This window comes from Pelodiscus sinensis, chromosome 8 (assembly GCF_049634645.1).
Source record: "Pelodiscus sinensis isolate JC-2024 chromosome 8, ASM4963464v1, whole genome shotgun sequence".
NCBI lineage: Eukaryota > Metazoa > Chordata > Testudines > Trionychidae > Pelodiscus > Pelodiscus sinensis.
This window is the reverse complement of record NC_134718.1, coordinates 16,330,719-16,352,372: the sequence shown is the minus strand read 5'-3', so window position 1 is coordinate 16,352,372 and position 21,654 is coordinate 16,330,719. Positions and strand designations below refer to the sequence as shown.

The 21,654-nt window shown below is 39.1% G+C and overlaps 1 protein-coding gene across 2 annotated transcripts in view; it reads right to left on the bottom strand.

Moving 5' to 3' along the window:
• The window catches only part of NRG3 (neuregulin 3), a 906,671-nt gene that overhangs the window by 27,063 nt on the left and 857,954 nt on the right, over positions 1–21,654 (bottom strand). For both annotated transcript variants that reach the window (XM_006112415.4, XM_075934800.1), the window contains one exon: positions 18,379–18,506. In XM_006112415.4, coding sequence (XP_006112477.2) covers positions 18,379–18,506 — 128 coding nt within the window. The remainder of the gene's footprint in view (positions 1–18,378; positions 18,507–21,654) is intronic.

Genomic DNA, 21,654 nt, shown 5'->3' with positions numbered 1-21,654 from the left:
TTCCAAACTAAACAAGCCCAGTTCATGAAGCCTGGCTTCATAGGTCATGTTCTCTAAACCTTTAATCATTCTTGTCGCTCTTCTCTGTACCTTTTCCAATTTCTCCACATCTTTCTTGAAATGTGGCGCCCAGAACTGGACACAGTACTCCAGCTGAGGCCTAACTAGTGCAGAGTAGAGCGGCAGAATGACTTCACGAGTTTTGCTTACAACACACCTGTTGATACAACCTAGAATCATATTTGCTTTTTTTGCAACAGCATCATACTGTTGGCTCATATTCAACTTGTGGTCCACTATGACCCCTAGATCCCTTTCCGCCATGCTCCTTCCTAGACAGTCGCTTCCCATCTTGTATGTATGGAACTGATTGTTCCTTCCTAAGTGGAGCACTTTGCATTTCTCTTTATTAAACCTCATCCTGTTTACCTCTGACCATTTCTCTAACTTGCTAAGGTCATTTTGAATTATGTCCCTATCCTCCAAAGAAGTCGCAACCCCACCCAGTTTGGTATCATCTGCAAACTTAAGAAGCGTATTCTCTATCCCAATATCTACATCATTGATGAAGATATTGAACAGTACGGGTCCCAAAACAGACCCTTGAGGAACTCCACTTGTTATCCCTTTCCAGCAGGATTTAGCACCGTTAACAACAACTCTCTGACTACGGTTATCCAGCCAATTATGCACCCACCTTATCGTGGCCCTATCTAAGTTATATTTGCCTAGTTTATCAATACGAATATCATGCGAGACCGTATCAAATGCCTTACTAAAGTCTAGGTATATGACATCCACCGCTTCTCCCTTATCCACAAGGCTCGTTATCTTATCAAAGAAAGCTATCAGATTAGTTTGGCATGACTTGTTCTTCACAAACCCATGCTGGCTATTCCCTATCACTTTATTACCTTCCAAGTATTTGCATATGATTTCCTTAATTACCTGCTCCATTATCTTCCCTGGGACAGACGTTAAACTGACCGGTCTGTAGTTTCCTGGGTTGTTCTTATTCCCCTTTTTATAGATGGGCACAATATTTGCCCTTTTCCAGTCTTCTGGAATCTCCCCTGTCTGCCATGATTTTTCAAAGATCATAGCTAAAGTCTCAGATACCTCCTCTATCAGCTCCTTGAGTATCCTGGGATGCATTTCATCAGGACCTGGTGACTTGCTGACATCTAACTTTCCTAAGTGATTTTTCACTTGTTCTTTGTGTATCCTATCTTCTAAACTTACCCTCTCTCTGCTTGTATTCACTACATTAGGCACACCTCCAGACTTCTCGGTGAAGACCGAAACAAAGAAGTCATTGAGCATCTCCGCCATTTCCAAGTTCCCTGTTACTGCTTCTCCCTCCTCACTAACCAGTGGGCCTACCCTGTCCTTGGTCTTCCTCTTGCTTTTAATGTATTTATAAAAGGCCTTCTTGTTTCCCTTTATGCCTGTAGCTAGTTTGATCTCATTTTGTGCCTTTGCTTTTCTAATCTTGCCCCTGCATTCCCGTGTTGCTTGCCTATATTCATCCTTTGTTAGTTGTCCTAGTTTCCATTTTTTATATGACTCCTTTTTTATTTTGAGATCGTGCAAGATCTCCTTGTTAAGCCAAGCTGGTCTTTTGCCATATTTTCTATCTTTCCTACACAGCGGAATTGTTTGCTTTTGGGCCCTTAACAACGTCCCTTTGAAATACTTCCAACTCTCCTCAGTTATTTTTCCCTTCAGTCTTGCTTCCCATGGGACCTTACCTACAAGTTCTCTGAGCTTATCAAAATCTGCCTTCCTGAAATCCATAACCTCAATTGTGCTGGTCTCCCTTCTACCTTTCCTTAAGATCATGAACTCTATTATTTCGTGATCACTGTCCCCTATACTGTCTTCCACTTTCAAGTTCTCAACTAGTTCCTCCCTATTTGTTAAAACCAAATCCAGAACAGCTTCTCCTCTGGTAGCTTTTTCAACCTTCTGAAACAGAAAGTTGTCTCCAATGCAGTCCAGAAACTTATTGGATAGCCTGTGCCTCGCTGTGTTAGTTTCCCAACATATGTCTGGATAGTTGAAGTCCCCCATCACCACCAAATCTTGGGCTTTGGATAGTTTTGTTAATTGTTTAAAAAAGGCCTCATCCACCTCTTCCACCTGGCTAGGTGGCCTGTAGTAGACTCCTAGCATGATATCTCCCTCGTTTTTTACCCCTTTTAGCTTAACCCAGAGACTCTCTACACAGCTATCTCCTACGTTCATCTCCACTTCAGTCCAAGTGTGTACACTTTTAATTTACAAGGCAACCCCTCCTCCCTTTTTTCCCTGTCTGTCCTTCCTGAGCAAGCCGTACCCTTCCATACCAATATTCCAATCATGCGTCCCATCCCACCAGGTTTCTGTAATACCAATGATATCATAGTTGTATTTATTGGTTAGCAATTCCAGTTCTTCCTGCTTATTACCCATACTTCTCGCATTTGTATATAGGCATCTAAGATACTGATTTGATCTTGCCTCCCTGTTGTGCCCTGACCCTCCTTTCTCCTTGCCATTATAGGCCGTAGTCCCCCCCTTTTCCAAGCCATCTCCCAGTCCCGCACTTGCTTTCTTTAGGTACTGACCACAAGTTCAGTTACAACTTGCTAACAGCCCTAAACAACCCCTCCACCAATATAATGCATTTTGAACATCCATAAAGCTTAAACTGTATTGAATTATTGGGCTACCCTCTGTTTCAGCAGTTGTTATAGTGGTAAATCTGCTCACAAAGCCATGAGAAGCTTTCATTGTGTAAACACAGACAACTATGAGTATACAAAAACATTTTCATGTGCACAAACACATTTGCACAGAAATTGCTCATCTGGCCACTCTACATTTGAGACAATTATTTATGATAATTTGGAAAAACAAAATTAAATGTAAAATCTGCTAGGGTGCATATACAGAGTATCGTAAACTTGAAATAAGATATGTAATTTGCGCTATGCAAGTTGCATATCTTATTTCGATTGTATTTTGAAATAGCTTATTTTGAAATGTGGTGTGTCTCCACAGCATTAAATTTTGAAATAATGCACTATTTAGAGCCATCCCTTCTCCCTCATGCAACAAGGTTTGCTGGGATGGTGAAATAGCACACCCCTTATTTAGAAAAAATATTCTAAATAATACAGGGTAGCTATTTCAGGATACCGAAGGTATTCTGAATAGTTGTGCAGTGTAGATGTACTCCTAGACAGATAATAATAAATCAGACCTATATATTTTGTCTTTCCCTCAAACAGAAGGAAAGAAAACTATTTTAATATCTGGACTGAATGTATGTAGCTTGATAGAATATTCCAGCTGGTTCAAAATAACTTAGAACTGTTCTAAGACACTTCTTCCTGCTAGCTTTCTCCTATAAAGTGCTTTTCTCCCTCAGTCAGTCAATGCTCTAAAGATTTCTTCACGTACTGTCCCTATTTATAAAGGTTGCATCATCCAATCAAAGAGGGAAAACATGCTTAGGTAAACAATCAAAAGCCTTATTGCAAAATATCAAATTTTCAAACGATGCACCAAATAAATCAGTGACAAAATTACTAATCAATTATGATTAATAAATAAATCCATATAAATTATGATTAGGTTAGGAACAATTCACAAGTCAGAAAGTTATAATGCCCTGATCAATTAATGCATTTGAAGAAATAGTTCAACCATCTCTAAGCTTAATGATGAATTACCCATGAATTTTTAAGTTGTTTTGTGTGGAATTTTTCCTCAGGTTAAACAGCTGAATAGAACCAAACCCCTGCTCAGCAGGTGGCTTATTGCTTCTCAGTACACATGCACAGCTTTCAGCAGAGTTAAATGTGTGCATGAGGTGGAAAATGCATTGCATCGAATTTGCAATAATTCTTGCTCTTTTTTTAGTTTGTTACCAAATAAAACTGATTATACAGCTCCTTATGGATGAGCACATTCAAAAGCACCTTTCATTGAAACATGGAAAGCATTAACAGGAGGGACACAATTTAAGTGATAAAACTTGAGATAAAAATCAGATGGTACTTTATTGCAACAGGAAGCTAAACATCCCAAACAAGATTCAGGGAATACCCACCAACTATTTATCTGGGATAGTGGCTCAGAAGCAGCAAAATTATAGCGAGCCATAGGAAGATATTAGAATGGCCAACATCCTGATTTTTCAGCAGATCACCTGATTACAGCTGTGCAAAAAAGAATTACAATTGGTGTAATAGATCCTGAAGTGCTTTATAACCTGATAAAAAATCTGTAAGACAGGAGTAGTTCATATACTTCCAGGATTGAATTCAGACACTGTTTAACAAAACAGGACAAGTTTCCCCCTTTATATTTTTTCTCCTGAGTGGAAATAGTAGCTGTACATACACAATGAAAACCAAACTGGCTCCAGGTTTTCTGATTTTCGCCAATATATGATCATAACTTTCCCTTCTTTTGTCTCTGATAATCCCAGGAATCCCAGTATCATCATTGTCTTTGTCACCTCACAGACCAAATGAAGCTACATAAACAACATTTTGTTCTTAAATGTGTGGGTGTAAAGGGAAGAATGTCCTTGTTTACTTTTCTCATTCCTCTATTTTCCTCTTTGTCTCCTTCCATCTCCCAGTAATGCTTTGCTGTCCTTCACTTCATTTTCCTCTTTTGGACGATTGTTTACTCAGCTTATTAATATTCTGTGCCCAGGCCCACTGACAGGAATTCCAGGTCCCTGGACAGGACAATCAATGGGCCTCCTGTCCCCCATACTCAGACATAGCCACAAGCCTGCCACCACCCAGAAAAACCCTGAGAACCATACCTGCACCAAAGGACTCTCTGGTCAGTTGCTGCCCCATCCCCAACCTGCCCAGAGGACCCCTGGGCTGGCCACAGACCCATCTCCCACCTGTCTAGAGGTACCCCATGCCAGCTGTAGCCATGATGCTCCAGCCCCGACTCACAGTATTTTATAGAATCATAAAAGAGGAACCTCTAAGTCCAGTCCCTGGCACCCCTGGCAGAACTAACCACCATCTAAACCATCCTTGACATGTATCTGTGTAACTACTCTTAAAAGTCTCCAAGGATAAAGATTCCACAACCTCCCTAGAATTTGTTTTTATTAATTTTCAAGAATAAGATTTCATTGTTGTAGGATTTCTTATGTGTCCAAACTAATCAATTACGTGTCACAGGATATTTAACATAAAGAGGCTAACATTTAACCATTTGTAACAGTAATCAATCAGAAACTGGCTTCAACATAAACTTCCCTTGAATGAGTCCAAACGTTTATATGCTTGGGGTAGGAGAAAGTACACAAACAGAAACAATTTGGTTTACATTCCAAACAGGAAAATGATTCTCAAACCGATTTAAGGTAAAATCTGAAAAAGAGGAGGCAGAAAAGTCAAAGGAAACGCCACGAGGCAAGAAGCCAGAAAGGATGATGACATCTCTTATTTTTAAATTAATCAAAAAGGCTTTAGGAAGAACTGGCAGAAATCAATGTATTCCAGGATCATTTGCAATATTAAAAATATTGTTTAACATCAAGCTTTTCTTCTTCTGCTTTGTAAGTTTTTGTCTTCTATAAAATCTCCCTCCCAGGTAGAGATTAAAAGAAAATTCAGAATATCAGGAAACCCCCTTGTAAAATATACAGAGAAACAGACTCTGTTTCCTTTACCCTCCCTGCACCTGCCTTGACCTTTAGGTATAGGAGTTCTGCTGAAGGAAGTTGTCTTATACTTTATAAGAATCAATGCATGAGATCAACTTGGAATACCAAATATGCACTGTGTTTTACAAGAATTGGAAAATCTGATGTTAATTCCATATTGCTCTACAGTCTCTTACATACAAGCATCTTTCAGCGAATATTTCCAATGCTGCACAATCCAGACCTGCATAAGCCATTTTTTCTTCTGTTTCCAGTCTGGGGACTATCAAGCCCTCATGCTGAAACAAAGCAGCAGGGAGAGGCAGGAGGAAAGCCAAGACAACCTGCAGGCTATCAAATTGCTATTCTTCAGCGACAACTTGTGACTTTATGAGAACCATCCTCTTTATCATTAGCTCTATCTTAGTGATAGCTCCATTGATCCGTGTGAAGACCTTTACCATTGACATTATGAGCAAAAACTAAGAATTTTTGCTGACTCAGGGTTGTGAACATGGGGCCCGACATAGCTCACATTTTACCCTAAGGGATGGTTTCTTCCCCAGCGAGTTGTAATCGGCTGTTGAGTCTGGCCTCACGAGGACGAGACACTTTTTGTACACTAGACATTTCTGCTCAAGTTAATCAGGTCACCACAGCAGTAGTTTTCTCGGGAGATGAATACCCATGACTTGCTGCATTGGGGGATAGGCAAAAGCCAAACGAAGGCAATGGAAGGTCTTGTTCCATTCACATCAAGAATCTTTGCATCATACCCAGAATAAGAGATTTTTTTCTATCTGAGGCTATGTCTAGACTGCAGGCTTCTTTTGGAAGAAGCTTTTCTGGAAGAGATCTTCTTAGAAAACTTCTTCCGAAAGAGAGCGTCTACACAGCAAAAATGCCTTGAAAAAGCGATCTGCTTTTTTGAAAGATAGTGTCCACGCTGAATGGACAATATATTGCATTTAAACTGATTACCATGGAAAGAGTAATCCGGGCCACCAGAGCACCTGTGCTTTTTCCTCTTTCCTCTTCTTTCAAAAGAACTCCCTCTTCCCTGTCCACACACACCTATTTCCAAAAGAGCTCTTTCGGAAAAAGGCTTCTTCCTCATAGAAAGAGGTTTACCAATGTTGGAAAAACCCCTCTGTTCTTTCAATTTTCTTTCTAAAGAATGCAACTGCAGTGTGGATGTAACAGGAGTTTTTTTTCTGAAAAAAGCTGTTTTTCCAAAAAAATCCTCTGAAGTTTAGACATACCCTGAGATACACATAAACCATCCTCTCCCAGTCACCATTATGACTGAGCACATTGTGTTTTTATTGCATGTGTCCTTAGTACCCGCCGCATGAGGCAGACATGTCCAGTTATCCCCATTTCACAGCCTGAGAACTGAGGTGTGCCTATGGGAATTGGGCACTGAGATTCTTTAAGATCCCACTTACATCTGGATACTTCAATGCTTTGAGAGCTTTCATAGAATCATAGGACTGGAAGGGACATCGAGAGGTCATCGAGTCCAGCCCCCCGCCCTCAAGGCAGGACCAAGCTCCGTCTACACCATCCCTGACAGATGTCTATCTAACCTGTTCTTAAATATCTCCAGAGAGGGAGATTCCACCACCTCCCTGGGCAATTTATTCCAATATTTGACCACCCTGACAGTTAGGAATTTTTTCCTAATGTTCAACCTAAACCTCCCCTGCTGCACTTTAAGCCCATTACTCCTTGTCCTGTCCTCAGAAACCAAGAGGAACAAATTTTCTCCTTCCTCCTTGTGACACACTTTTAGATATTTGAAAACCGCTATCATGTCCCCCCTTAATCTTCTTTTTTCCAAACTAAACAAGCCCAGTTCATGAAGCCTGGCTTCATAGGTCGTGTTCTCTAGACCTTTAATCATTCTTGTCACTCTTCTCTGTACCCTTTCCAATTTCTCCACATCTTTCTTGAAATGTGGTGCCCAGAACTGGACACAGTACTCCAGCTGAGGCCTAACTAGTGCAGAGTAGAGCGGCAGAATGACTTCACGAGTTTTGCTTACAACACACCTGTTGATACAACCTCGACTCATATTTGCTTTTTTTGCAACAGCATCACACTGTTGACTCATATTCAACTTGTGGTCCACTATGATCCCTAGATCCCTTTCCACCATGCTCCTTCCTAGACAGTCGCTTCCCATCTTGTATGTATGGAACTGATTGTTCCTTCCTAAGTGGAGCACTTTGCATTTCTCTTTATTAAACCTCATCCTGTTTACCTCTGATTATTTCTCTAACTTGCTAAGGTCATTTTGAATTATGTCCCTATCCTCCAAAGAAGTTGCAACCCCACCCAGTTTGGTATCATCTGCAAACTTAACAAGCGTACTCTCTATCCCAATATCTACATCATTGATGAAGATATTGAACAGTACTGGTCCCAAAACAGACCCTTGCAGAACTCCACTTGTAATCCCTTTCCAGCAGGATTTAGCACCGTTAACAACAACTCTCTGACTACGGTTATCCAGCCCATTATGCACCCACCTTATCGTGGCCCTATCTAAGTTATATTTGCCTAGTTTATCAATACGAATATCATGCGAGACCGTATCAAATGCCTTACTAAAGTCTAGGTATATGACATCCACCGCTTCTCCCTTATCCACAAGGCTCGTTATCCTATCAAAGAAAGCTATCAGATTAGTTTGGCATGACTTGTTCTTCACAAACCCATGCTGGCTATTCCCTATCACTTTATTACCTTCCAAGTGTTTGCATATGATTTCATTAATTACCTGCTCCATTATCTTCCCTGGGACAGACGTTAAACTGACCGGTCTGTAGTTTCCTGGGTTGTTCTTATTCCCCTTTTTATAGATGGGCTTTGACTTCATGAGACTTGCCCTGGGTAACACAGGACGTCTGGGACAGGGTGTGGAACTGAGATTGGCCATGCACTGCATCAGGTGAGTGCCCTGCCCTTGGAGTGCTCCTTCTTCGCTTCTTTGGACCATTTTCTGACTCCCCAGGTAGGAAAATGGAGCTTTTTACTGAGAAAGTTTTATATATCACAGGCAGGGGATATGCAACTAAGGTTCCTCTTCAAATCTGTCTCTGCCCAAACTGCATCTGAGACACAATCTGCAGCCCCCTGGGTTTGTGCAGTTACCAATAAAGCCCCTGAAAACTTTTCTCTCTGGCACCAAAGTAGGGCACGTCGGACCCCCATATCCTGCTGCTCCGTGGACCTGAGCTGGGTTTAAAGCAGTCCTTTGGAATTTCTTGTGGTTAATTTGCTCCTTGGATCCGTGGCTAACATGGGGTTTTATTTACAACTTTCTCCTCATGCGGCATCGCTCACAGGTGGGTCTGATCCTTGTCAGGGCAGGGCTGCAGGAGCCTGGACAGGGCCATACAGTGCAATGTGGCTGGGTTGGGTGAGACAGTCACCTGGGAAGAGGCTGGAGTCAGCTACTCTGTTCCCTCAAACATGTACTACACCTCCTAAATCCAGCACCGGTTCACAGCCTTCAATGACAAAGCAAATGTGAGCTCAGACAAAAACCTCCCTCTGTAGTAACATGTGTGTGGCTGGGGGTACTAACCAGCTACAGCCTAGGGAAAGTCTGCCGGTCTATAAATAATTGCAGACCGGTGTAGATTCATAATATATTTAATTCATTCACCCTAGAATTCCTCTGAGCCCCGGACATGGTGTTGGAAAGATTTATTCTTTCCCCAATGTTTTTTTTTTCTATTCCAGACACACAAACAAAACAGAGGGTCTGACAGAAAAATACACAAATGCAAAAGCGCATTTAGATAATCACTGCTGCAAAAAAGGATAAGTGCACACGCAGAGGAAGCATGGACACACACATATTATCACATAAAAGGCCCCACCATGGGGGCTCGCATTGCCACGGCTGCAGTTCTTTTAAAAGCAGCAGAGAGCTTTGCCTCTTCTCCCCCCACTGTTCTGGGGACCTGCCATGAATTTCAAAGCAGCAGGGAGCTCTGGGTCCCCATGCCTTGCTGCTCTGCGGAGCCAAGCAAGGTTTAAAGTGGGAAAGAGCTCTGGGACTCCTGCAGCTAATGCCACAGCCACTACAGTATTTCAAAGCACCTGGGCAGTTGGTGGATAGTTTAAGTCCACCAAGCCCCAGGGAAATACTCCCTTTGTTCCCCTCTCTTGGCAGGCCTATCTGTGCCATTTTCTTCCGTCTTTTTAAAAGTATCATTGTCACACTTTCCTTTCCCACAATCCTTTTCCTTGGCCCCCATTTCTGTTTTTCCTCCCCCACATCCCTTATCTTCCAATATCTCTTTTTCTCATCTCCTGATCCCCCATTTGTCTCTCAGGCTACGTCTACACTGCAGTGCTATTTCAGGATAACTCTGGTATCCCGAAATAGCTATTTTGGATTTTTTGAGCATGCCCGTTATTTTGAAATAGAACGGGTTTGCTATTCCGATGTCTCTGTAAACCTCATTCCACAAGGAGTAAGGGAGGTTTGGAATAGCAAGTTATTTTGAAATAAGTGCTGCGTAGACAGTGCCAAATTTTGAAATAAGCTAATACAAAATTGACTCGAAATAAGCTATGCAATTTGCATAGTTCAAACTGTGTAGCTTATTTTGAGCTACAAGTGCAGTGTAGACACACTCTCACTGTCCAAGGAGATCTACTTCCTTTTCAATGTCTGCCGGTGTTCTTGTGACTTTTCTCTGCATACTATTCATCTTCTCCCTTCTTTGCTCCACCTCATATTTTTCTCCCCTTTCTCTAGTTTCCAAAACAACTTTTCTTAAAAATTATAAGCTTTTTTCTTTTCCTTTTTTTCTAATCCTGATGCCCCGAGTAGTAGTTCTGAGTGAAATAGATAAGAGAAGGGTGAATGTTCTGCTCTGACACTCTTGATGCACTCTAAGATACGTTACTTATGCTCTCTGGCACGAGGGATACCTAAGGAAAGGGGGGGAAAAACCCTCCCTCCACAAAAAAAAAAAAAGAAACTTAAAATAAAGAAAAAAAAAGAGAAGTGAAAACGGGATAAGACAAAACTGAAAATTCTCTCTACAAAATTTGTGAACTATTTAAAATAAACAAAAATGCTCTTTACATAAGAACGAAAGAACCCAGACTGGGTCGGACCAAAGGTGCATCTAGTTGAGTATTCTGTTTGCCAACAGTGGCCAATGCCAGATGCTCTAGAAGGAGGGATCACAAGAGGTAATCATCACGTGACCCCTCCCCTGTCACCCAACTCCAGAGAAACAGAGGCTAGGGATACCATAGATGGACCTAACCTCCATGAATCTATCTAGCTCTTTTTTGAACCCTATTAAAGTTTTATCTTTCACTGCATCCTCAGGCAAGGAGTTCCACAGGTTCACTGTGCGCTGAGTGAAGAAAAACTTCCTTTTGTTTGTTTTAAACCTATTCCCTATTAATTTCATTTGGTGACCCCTAGTTATTTTATTGTGTGAATAAGTAAATTACTTTTCCTTATTCACTTTTTTCTAAATCACTTTTTTCATGATTTTATAGACCTTTATCATATCCCCCCTTAGGCCTTTTTTCGAAAAAACTTCACCTGCATCTAGACTGCAGCCGCGTTCTTTTGAAATTAAATCGAAAGAACGCGGTTTTTCTTTCAACGGCGGTAAACCTCATTGCACGAGGAAGAACGCCTTTTTTCGAAACTGCTCTTTCGAAAAAAGGCGTTCTTGAATGCCTACAGGGCTTTTTAGGAAGAGAGCATCCAGACTCACTCGCTGCTTTCTTTCGAAAAAGCGGCTTGCTTTTTCGAAAGTACTGTTTGCAGTCTAGACACTCTTTTTCAAAAGAGGCTTTTTCGAAAGATACTTTTGAAAAAGCCTCTTTCGAAAGAGGCTTGCAGTCTAATCATAGCCCTAGTCTCCTCTTTTCTAAATTGAAAATTCCAAGTCTTCTTAATCTCTCTTCATATGGGACCTGTTTGAAACCCCTAATCATTTTTGCTGCCCCTTTCTGAACGTTTTCCAATGCCAATATATCTTTTTTGAGATGAAGCGACCACACATATATGCAGTATTCAAGATGTAAGCATACCATGGTTTTATATAGAGGCAATAATATATTTTCGGTCTTATTCTTTATCCCTTGTTTAATTACTCCTAATGTTCTATTTGCTTTTTTGATTGCTGCTGTACACTGAGTTGATGTTTTCAGAGAACTATCCACAATGACTCCAAGATCTCTCTCTTGAGTAATTGTAGCCAAATTAGTCCCCCATCATATCGAATATATAGTTGGGATTATTTTTTCCAATGTGCATTACTTTACATTTATCAATGTTAAATTTCATTTGCCATTTTGTTGCCCAATCACTTAGGCTGTGTCCAGACTCCATGCCTCCTTCGACGGAGGCATGTAGATTAGCCACATCGGAAGAGGGAAATGAAGCCGCGATTAAAATAATCGCGGCTTCATTTAAATTTAAATGGCTGCCCCGATCTGCCGATCAGCTGTTTGTCGGCAGATCGGGAGAGTCTGGACGCGATGCCCCGACAAAGAAGCCTTTCTTCATCGACACAGGTAAACCTGGTTTCACGAGGCTTACCTGTGTCGATGAAGAAAGGCTTCTTTGTCGGGGCATCGTGTCCAGACTCTCCCGATCTGCCGACAAACAGCTGATCGGCAGATCGGGGCAGCCATTTAAATTTAAATGAAGCCGCGATTATTTTAATCGCGGCTTCATTTCCCTCTTCCGATGTGGCTAATCTACATGCCTCCGTCGAAGGAGGCATGGAGTCTGGACACAGCCTTAGTTTGGTGAGATTTTTTTTTGAAGCTCTTCACAGTCCACTTTGGTCTTAAGTATCTTGAGCAATTTGGTATCATCTGCAAATTTTACCACCTCACTGTTTACCCCTTTTTCTACATCACGAAGGCTGTGTCTACACTACAAAGAAAAGTATCTTTTTCTGCTTTTCTTCCAAAAGAGGCTTTTCTGACATTTGTCCTGTCTACATGGAACCAAATGTCCAAAAAAAAAGCCTCTTTCAGAACATCCCTTCTTCTTTGTGAAAGGAGGTTTACAGAGATGCCAAAAAGACTTGTCTGCTTTTCCAAAAATTTTTTTGGAAAACCAAATGCATTCTTTTAGTATCCCGGGAAAGCTCTGTAGTCTAGACATACCCTTATAAATAAGTTGAATAGGATGAGTCCCAGGACAGATCCTTGGGGGACCCCACTAATTACCTCTCTCCACTCAGAAAACGTAACGTTTATTCCTACCCTTTGTTTCCTGTCTTTTAACAGTTACCAATCCATGAAAGGGCCCTCCCTCTTATCCCATGACGACTTACTTTACTTAAGAGCCTTTGGTGAGGGACCTTGATAAAGGCTTTCTGGAAATCTAAGTAAACTATATCCACTCGATCCCCCTCCTCCACATGTTTGTTGATCCCCTCAAAGAACTCTAGCAGATGAGTAAGGCATGATTTCCCTTTACAGAAACAATGTTGACTTTCCCCCAACAAAATATATTCATCCACGTGTCTGATAATTTTATTCTTTGTTATAGTTTCAACTAATTTGCCTGGTACTGATGTTGGACTTACTTGTCTGTAATTGCCAGGATCACCTCTAGAGCCCTTTTTAAATATTGGTGTCATGTTAACTATCTTTCAATTTGGTATGGAACCCGATTTAAGGTATAAGTTAAAAACCACAGTTAATAGTTCCACAATTTCCCATTTGAGTTCTTTCAGAAGTCTTGGTGAATGCCATCTGGTCCTGTTGACTTGTTACTGTTAAGTTTATCAATTTGTTCAAAAACCTCCTCTAATGACACCTCAATCTGGGACAATTCCTCAGATTTGTCACCTAAAAAGAATGGCTCAGGTTTGGGAATCTCCCCAGTATCCTCAACTCTGAAGACTGAAGCAAAGAATTTATTTAGCTTCTCTGCTATGACTTTATCATCTTTAAGTGCTCCTTTAGCATCTTGATCATACAAGGGCCTCACTGGTTGTTTATTGAGCTTCCTGCTTCTGTGTAAGCTATCAGAATGAATTATTATTGTTATTATTTTGCAAAAACTGCTTACCATTTTTGACCGGTTCGAAGAAAACATTAACTATTGTGGTTTTCAAGTAACTGACATTTCTCCATTATAAAAAATATTTTCTACATTATTAAAGGGAATGTTAATTAGGCAAAAAAAGGTGAATATATAAATAGCACTGTACTAAAGCAGTAAAAATGAGATGCTTACACAACTGTAACACTGATATGTCTATTTCCAGAAGATGAGTTGCAAAAATGGTATATTTTTACATAATTTGCCGGATGATGCTTTGCATATATATTTATTTTACACAGATGATGGTTCAGTAGTATTGCCATGGGAGGATTTATACAATTTTGTGTAAATACTTTGCAAAAACTGAAATGCATGTTTCTTCCCCTATCGACAGCAGGAGCAAATATATACCCCAAGAACAATTAGTTGTCAGACAAAAATAAACTGATATTTCTTTAGAAGCAGACATATTGTTAACGTTAGTACATTTAGACAATCTGCTGCTAACATTTATTCTGATCAATGGGATGCACCTTAGATCAGTTTTAAGTATTTTAATAATTATGGATCTGCTATATCTCCCAATATGAGTGTCTACCAGAATAAATATGGTGTGTTGACGTAATATTGTACAAGATCTTTGTCAGACTGTTGATTAATGATGATACAGAGTGAATCAGCCTCCAGAACATTCTATACCATACACTGTTCTCCCAAAGGAGAGACTTGGAGAAATCTTCACCAGACATACAGCAGATTAAGTAAATACAATACGAGCTGTGATCTGATTTTCTTTTGATCCACATTGAAAACATACTCCAGTCTGTTGATAAATATGAAAATTTAAAATTCTTGGTTTTGTATTTGTATGTTTCACTAGTTATAATTCAGAGACAGATTGGGTTTCGTATGTATTGTAATAGGTTTGCCACAGAAATCAAAGAGCCAATAAAAATAACACTCTTTATAATATTTGCCACTAAGGGTATGTCTACACAATAGCGCATACCTCAAAATAAACTACACAATTTGGGCAACACAAATTGAAAATAGCTTATTTTGAAATTTGGCGCTGTCTACACAGCACTTATTTAGAAATAAATCACTATTCCGCTACTTATACCATAAGGCTTACAAGAAGTTGGAGTAAGAAGCCCATTATTTCGAAATAACAGGCTACTTGTGTAGACAGCGCATAACATTATTTCAGAATAATGTAGACGTACCCTAAGAGAATATTAACAGCATTCTTGGGACCTGCATAAAACTGTGCATGTTATTAAAAGTACAGTGATTATCATGATATTTAGTATATCAACTTGTGGAAGAAACAAATAAATACCTATAACAAAAAACTCATGTGTATTTAGCAGGGTTTCCCCTGCCCCCCCTCCCTTTCTTTTTTTACTTTACAATGTGTGCAGCAAGACAAATTTTAAGCATCTGAATACTTTTTTCTCTCATGTTTTTGCCAGGGTAGTGGTTCAGGAGTATGCTGTACCCCAGGGGGTATATATAGAGATCTTTCAGAGGGCGCATCAACTCATCATTTGCCTAGTTTTACAATAGTTTACTATCAATGTCAGCACAAACTAAAATTGCATACAATCACATGTTTATACTGCTCTATATAGTAAGTACAATATTTATACTGTATTACAATTGATTTCTTTTATAATTATACAGTTAAAATTGGAAAATAAGCAGTTTTCCAGTAACAGTGTGCTGTAATCCTATTGTAATTTTATGTCTGATTTTGTAAGCAAGGAGTTTTCACGTGAAGCGGAACTTGGGGGTCGCAAGACAAATTAGACTCCTGAAAGTAGTCTGGAAAGATCAAGAGCCATTGAGCTAAGGTAGTATTGGTGCACCAAAAGTATTTCAGGACTGTGTTCAATCCAAGCATGGATGATTACGTTTTCCCATAGCACTTATTTCTTGAACTGTTATATCTACCATTACCAGCCAGATTCTCAATCTGAATGTTGTAAAGAGACTGAAATCTGGCCACAATTTCCACAGCTGGCCATGCACTTCTCTCCTCCTCTTGCATATGTTGTAGCTGCTTTATAGTACCCAATTTCTGTCCAAGAAATTCAACTGCCTAGCCCCACGACTCAGGCTATTTGAATATGATAACTAAAGTTTTATTAACGAATCTTGCACTGCAGACATTCACAAGCTCCTGGATAAATATATCAGATAAGGACCTACTATTCTAGTTTCTGCTGTTCAGATATGTGAAATGTTTGCTGAATATAGAAAGAACAAGCTTACTTACACCAGAATAATGTTTCCAGCTCTAAACGAGCTAGCTGGAAAAATTAGCATTTAAGCATAGTGTACTCTTTGGTTAATAGCAATCAAATTAATGAATTGAAATGAGCAGGATTAATTGCAGAGCATTGCAAGCTATTACTCAAAAAGAGTAAGGAGATCAACATCTAGTCTCATAAGTAGCAGAGTGCTCATTTGTTCCATTTATATAAACTACAACTTGAGCAACAAGAGTAGTTGTTGAAAAATATGGTGAAGCCCATAAGGAGGTCTAGAGAGGCCCAGGGATCTCAACTCCTTGATATAAATAACATTTAGGACATAACTGAGCACTAGTAATTAAAGTTACTTTCCAAAATTGGTCGAATGTGAAACAGATCAACAAAAGTTAATTATAACTAGCTGGAAATCTATGACATAAAACTTATAAAGAACTTAGGCCCAAACTAACAAGAAAAAAGACAGACAGATCAATCAGTGGTGCAGCACTTGTAAACCAGTGACACAGAGTAACTTATGAAGTGGTTGCATGATGCATAAATCAACAATAGGCTTATAAATCACTGACATTCTGAAGTCTATTGCATGTTTTATACAACAAAGGCTTGATATATTAAATTGCAAATTATAAAATTACAAAAGCAATTATTTATAAATCAAGGCAAGCTCATCAATCAGTGCGAACACATCTTTGAAGCGAGAAATATTAATATAATTTATTGCCGGCATCCTACAAATAAGGTGCTTGATCCTGTTTTTTTCTTTCTTTTTTTTTTCAGCAGAGGAGGCAGCATTAGCAGTGCAGAATATTGGATTGGATACTTTATCATCAAATGTATAAGAATTCTATTCTAGCAGATTTTAACTAAGTATGGCTTACATGGTGACTTCCTTGTGGAAGACAAATGAATGTGTTTGAATCAATGTTCTTATTAGATTTTTATTTTAAACAAGATTTATATATTAGGGAAATCTTTGGGAGGTTTAAAACTATTTTGAGCTTTTATGATTTCATGATATGTTATATAAATAAGATTCAAGTGACATTTCTTGATTAAACTTTATCATATGATTTTATACCCAGAGAGAGATCATATATACGTAAATTTCTTTCATTTGAAATATTTTACTTTTAAAGGGTTATAAAACTGCTTTTCCATTTAACTAAAATGAGAAAATGGAAAATGTTCTAGGCGCCAATTCAATAATCCATTTTCATTCACCAAAGCACTTAGAGACAGTTCATAAACATTTTGTGAAACCGGGGCTCTGGTAAGTGAATTTTACATGAGTGTTGGCATTTTTGTCAAGGTAAAAGGCTTAACTGAGGCAAATGTAATGGATCCAATTGTCTCTGCCACTTTGATAGATTTGCTTAGCCTTCCAATCTTTTCGAATATAGGAAAAGGAGAAACTGTGGCTGATCTAGGTAACTGGAATGTAAATGTCCTTTTGGAATTAAGCCAAATAATAGAAGAGTTACAGTAAAGTAGGCAAAGGAAGACATTATTAAGTATAATAGTCTTCAGGAATAGACTTTATTCACTATCATTACATTTTTCTCTTTAGACTTTGCTTGAAGTCATTCTGACTTCATTTTTCTCTGCCTTCTTTGGTTTTGAGATTTTCAGTGGTTCCCCTTATCAAATAATTCATATCTGTTGTGCAAGAGGTTATCACCACAAAATAATAGCTTTATGCAGCATAACTAGACACCAGGAATGAATTTGATTTCTAATATCTCAACCTACCGTACACATTTGTCATATGAAAAATAAGAAATGTTAAAAAATGGATCCAAAATGACATCTCTTTCACTGTTGGAAACTGACCCTTTCCACACACCCCAAACCTTAGAAGTGTTATCTATTCAAGCTTTTAAAAGGTTAGTCAGGAAAAGCACCGCTGGCTGTTACTACTTATGAATATAGAACAATCAACCATTTTTCATGTAAAATCCTATTTGTTTAAAGAAACACTGTGAAAGTTTGCAAGTTTGCAGTAGAGCTTGCCGAGGAGAGAATGAGTCATTAACGTCATGAACTAAGATAAGGCAGGAGAGGAAAAATCTTCTTTCAATACCTTAACAGAATATAATTGTTTAATTCACTAGTCTCTGTCTACAGCTTTGACAGTCTCTCTTAATGGTTCCTCTAGGCTCCTTATAAAAGGTAGATATAGTCTGTGAGCATCGATAATGCATTTTTATGTCTACAGCTAAGAAAATTCTTGGTCATCTGCTTAATTATTGGATTGGTGTCTGGTAGTACATACTGTCTTGAGTGTCTCTCCATCATCTTGTATCTGTGTCACTAAACCAGAGACATTGTTGCTTGCCAATTTTCTGGTCTGAAAGCCATTTCCTTACCTATGTTGCTTGATAGGCTGTCTTCCTCTGTCAGGAGACAAGGCTTCAGGGAAAGATTGAGTGCCTGAAAAACTAGACTCCATAACTTTTCCCATCACAGGTCCAGGATGCCTGTCTGTCTTTGAATACTGTGGTATAAAGAACAAAAGCAATTAATACTTTAAAAGCAGAATACAGAGTTCATGTTATCAATATCTGAAATGAAAAAGAAGAGTGGTGAAATCATTTAATGTAAAATGTTCACTGGGAGAATAAGAATTAATTGAATAACTTGTGCATATTGGAAAGCACTAATGTGATACTTACTGTTAAAATGTTGACATTTACCATTTGAAAATATTCAGTGGTATTGCAGTATTTACAATTATCTCTACTCTGAGTATTAGGGAATGCTATAGTAGCTTTGGTCTACAGTAGGGAGTTATTTTGAAATACCCCCCTTATTTCAAAATAATAAATGGGGCATCCACACTACCAAGCCCGTTATTTCAAAATAACAGGCTGGTTATGTCAAAATACTTATTTTGAAATAGCTGTAGTATGGACGTTCCACTGCTGCTATTTCAAAATAACTACTCCACAGAGTAATTTGAAGTAATTACTTCATAGTGGCCTCCTTCCATTAACAGATGGAACTAACAAATCCCAAAGAAAAAAAACTTGTATTCAAATAAATAATTCAAATGGTAGATCCAAACATCCTTCTGGGAAAGTCTACATCCAGATTTGCAGTTAGTGACTCAGGCCCTACATTTACACTGGGTTTACATTTACAATCTAAAAGTAGTTGGTATTTTAGTGGTACTAGGGTATGGTATGTGAGCATTGATCCTCATCTAAACCTCTATAATCTAGAAATTTGGAGAGTGAAATGAAATAGGAACAGACTCTCTTCTGATGACATACTAATTTGTCTTGCTTTGAGATTTGATGGAAAATACAGCGAGTGCTTCTCTACTCTGGCCTAGGATGGAATGTGAAAATATTTACATATAATCTCTGCACTAACACAAGAATAACATAACTTTTAAAAACTCAAAATAAATTCCATGTTGTATGATGTGAGGAATGGATACATTTGCTGTTTGGTTCTTATTTTAACAAACCAGTTTGCTCATCCATAAAGGGCACTGGGTAATATCCCAGAGAGATGAGAACTGGATCTGCATTTTCACATAGATGTTAAAGAACTAGTGCAGTTGGCAGCTTTCTTAGGCTACCCAACAGTTATTTAAAGTTAGCCTGGTTGGTCCTGTTTCCAACTTGGTGTTTCTATATATCACCAATATATGCATTCTCTTTGCAATAAAGAAACTCTTGTGCAAGATATGACATGATACAAGTTAATGCCAGGATGCCTAAATCATTTAAGTTCCCTAGAAAGTCCCAGATGATATTATTAAACAACCATTATAGTAAAAAGGGCAACAGTAATTCAATATAAACTGTCCATGGTGAAGAACTGGTACAATTTCTGTCAGAACGCGGCTCTTTGTCATAGTTATTCTGTCGCCTAACAGAAAAGGCCCTACATTTAGTGCACATAAAAACTAAAATACCCCCTTTCTTCAGTTTCATCATGTCCAACTGTCTTCAATGAAATCAAAAAGGGATGGCAGAAATCTGAGATCTAGCCAATTTTAAAAATGAGTTAAAATAATTTTAGTTATTACTTCCACCCCTGAATCACCTGGCCATTTTCTGTGTCTAAACAAACACGTTTTCCCCTTGTCTTTTTCGTCTTTCTGCTTGCTGTGAGAAACATCCACACAAACATCAGAGTAAAATGATTCTAAAGCACAGGGAGACAGGACAATGAAAGTAACTATATATACAAAGTGTTGTCAAATGCAAAAGTAAACACATTGGCAAACTTCAGTAAATGGATTATATGTTCTTATCTATTTCAGTCACTGTGAGCTTAGTTATCATTCATAACAATAGCAGGTAAAATATTTTCAGACTGAAACAAGACTTTTATGGTGCCAGCTTTCCTAAAGGTTTCATAATTTAATGGCTTCCCTGCCAGACGCAGAAAGGAAACTGCCTTTGATTTTTAATTTGAATAAATTGGGATGATTTAGTTGGGTGTGGTCCTGCTTTGAGCAGGGGGCTGGACTTGATGACCTCCTGAGGTCTCTTCCAGCCCTAGGATTCTATGATTTTATGAAATCAATTTGATCTACAAAAAGAATGAACTGTTAGCTTGAGAAAGTTATTCCTCTCCCTTCTTGCATGCAATTAACTGGAGGTCCAAATGGCTTGTAAGACCATGAGTGTGCAGTGAACCATAAACAACAGTTAGGGCTCTGCTTTGTCTTTTGATGGACCAGGACAGCGGTTCTCAAACTCTACTGCACTGCTATCCCCTTCTGGAAACAAAATGTACAACATGACCCAGCAAGAGGGACCAATGCCTGAGCCTCACTGCCCTAAGTGGGAGGGCCAAAGCCCAAGCGATGCTACTCTGAATGGGTGAGGGCTACAGTGAAGCCCAATAGGCAAGCCCAAGGCAGAGGGCCAATAACCTGAGCCCTGCCACCATTGGCTGACACCCTCGGATGGTGGGGTTTGGTGCTGCAGCTCCACACCTTGGCAAATGTCAATCTGCCCAGGCAGACCCATTAAAATGCGGTTGTCACACACTTTAGGGTCTTGACCCACAGTTTGGGAACCACTGAACTAGTATGAACAGTCATTGCGGGCTGGGGCAGAAGATGGTACAATTTATCTGTTCTCCTCACACATGAAGGAGGGACAATGTATTTCTAAGTGTCCATGAAGGCTGGATAAAATACCAGCCTATTTACCATATTTTCCAACAGGGACTCTGCATTTAAGTGGATTAATTACTAGTGTACCTTAACTGACAGCCTTATTTCTTCAATATTACATTTACCTCTTACCCATAATCATGATGTTAATTCACACAGGAACTAATAATAGATCTGTATGGCCTGAGCCCATACTTTTGCCCACAATGGCAAAACACACAAGGACTCCAGTTGCAATCTGTCAAGATACAAGTTTATAAGTACTTTTTGGTTTTTGTCTTGAGAACTTTTAATGACATCTTGTCTGTAGAAATGTGTACTGATGCCCCTTGTCTCAAACTTATTTAGATTTATACTCATTGCCATACAGTTAAAAAAGCAGCTTTAAATGTCAACATCTTGTTATGCAACAAATGACTCAATTTCTCTATAGAACAGTCCAATACAGAAATTATTTTTTACACCCTGCAGCAAAATGTGAAAAGACTGGAATAAGGATTTG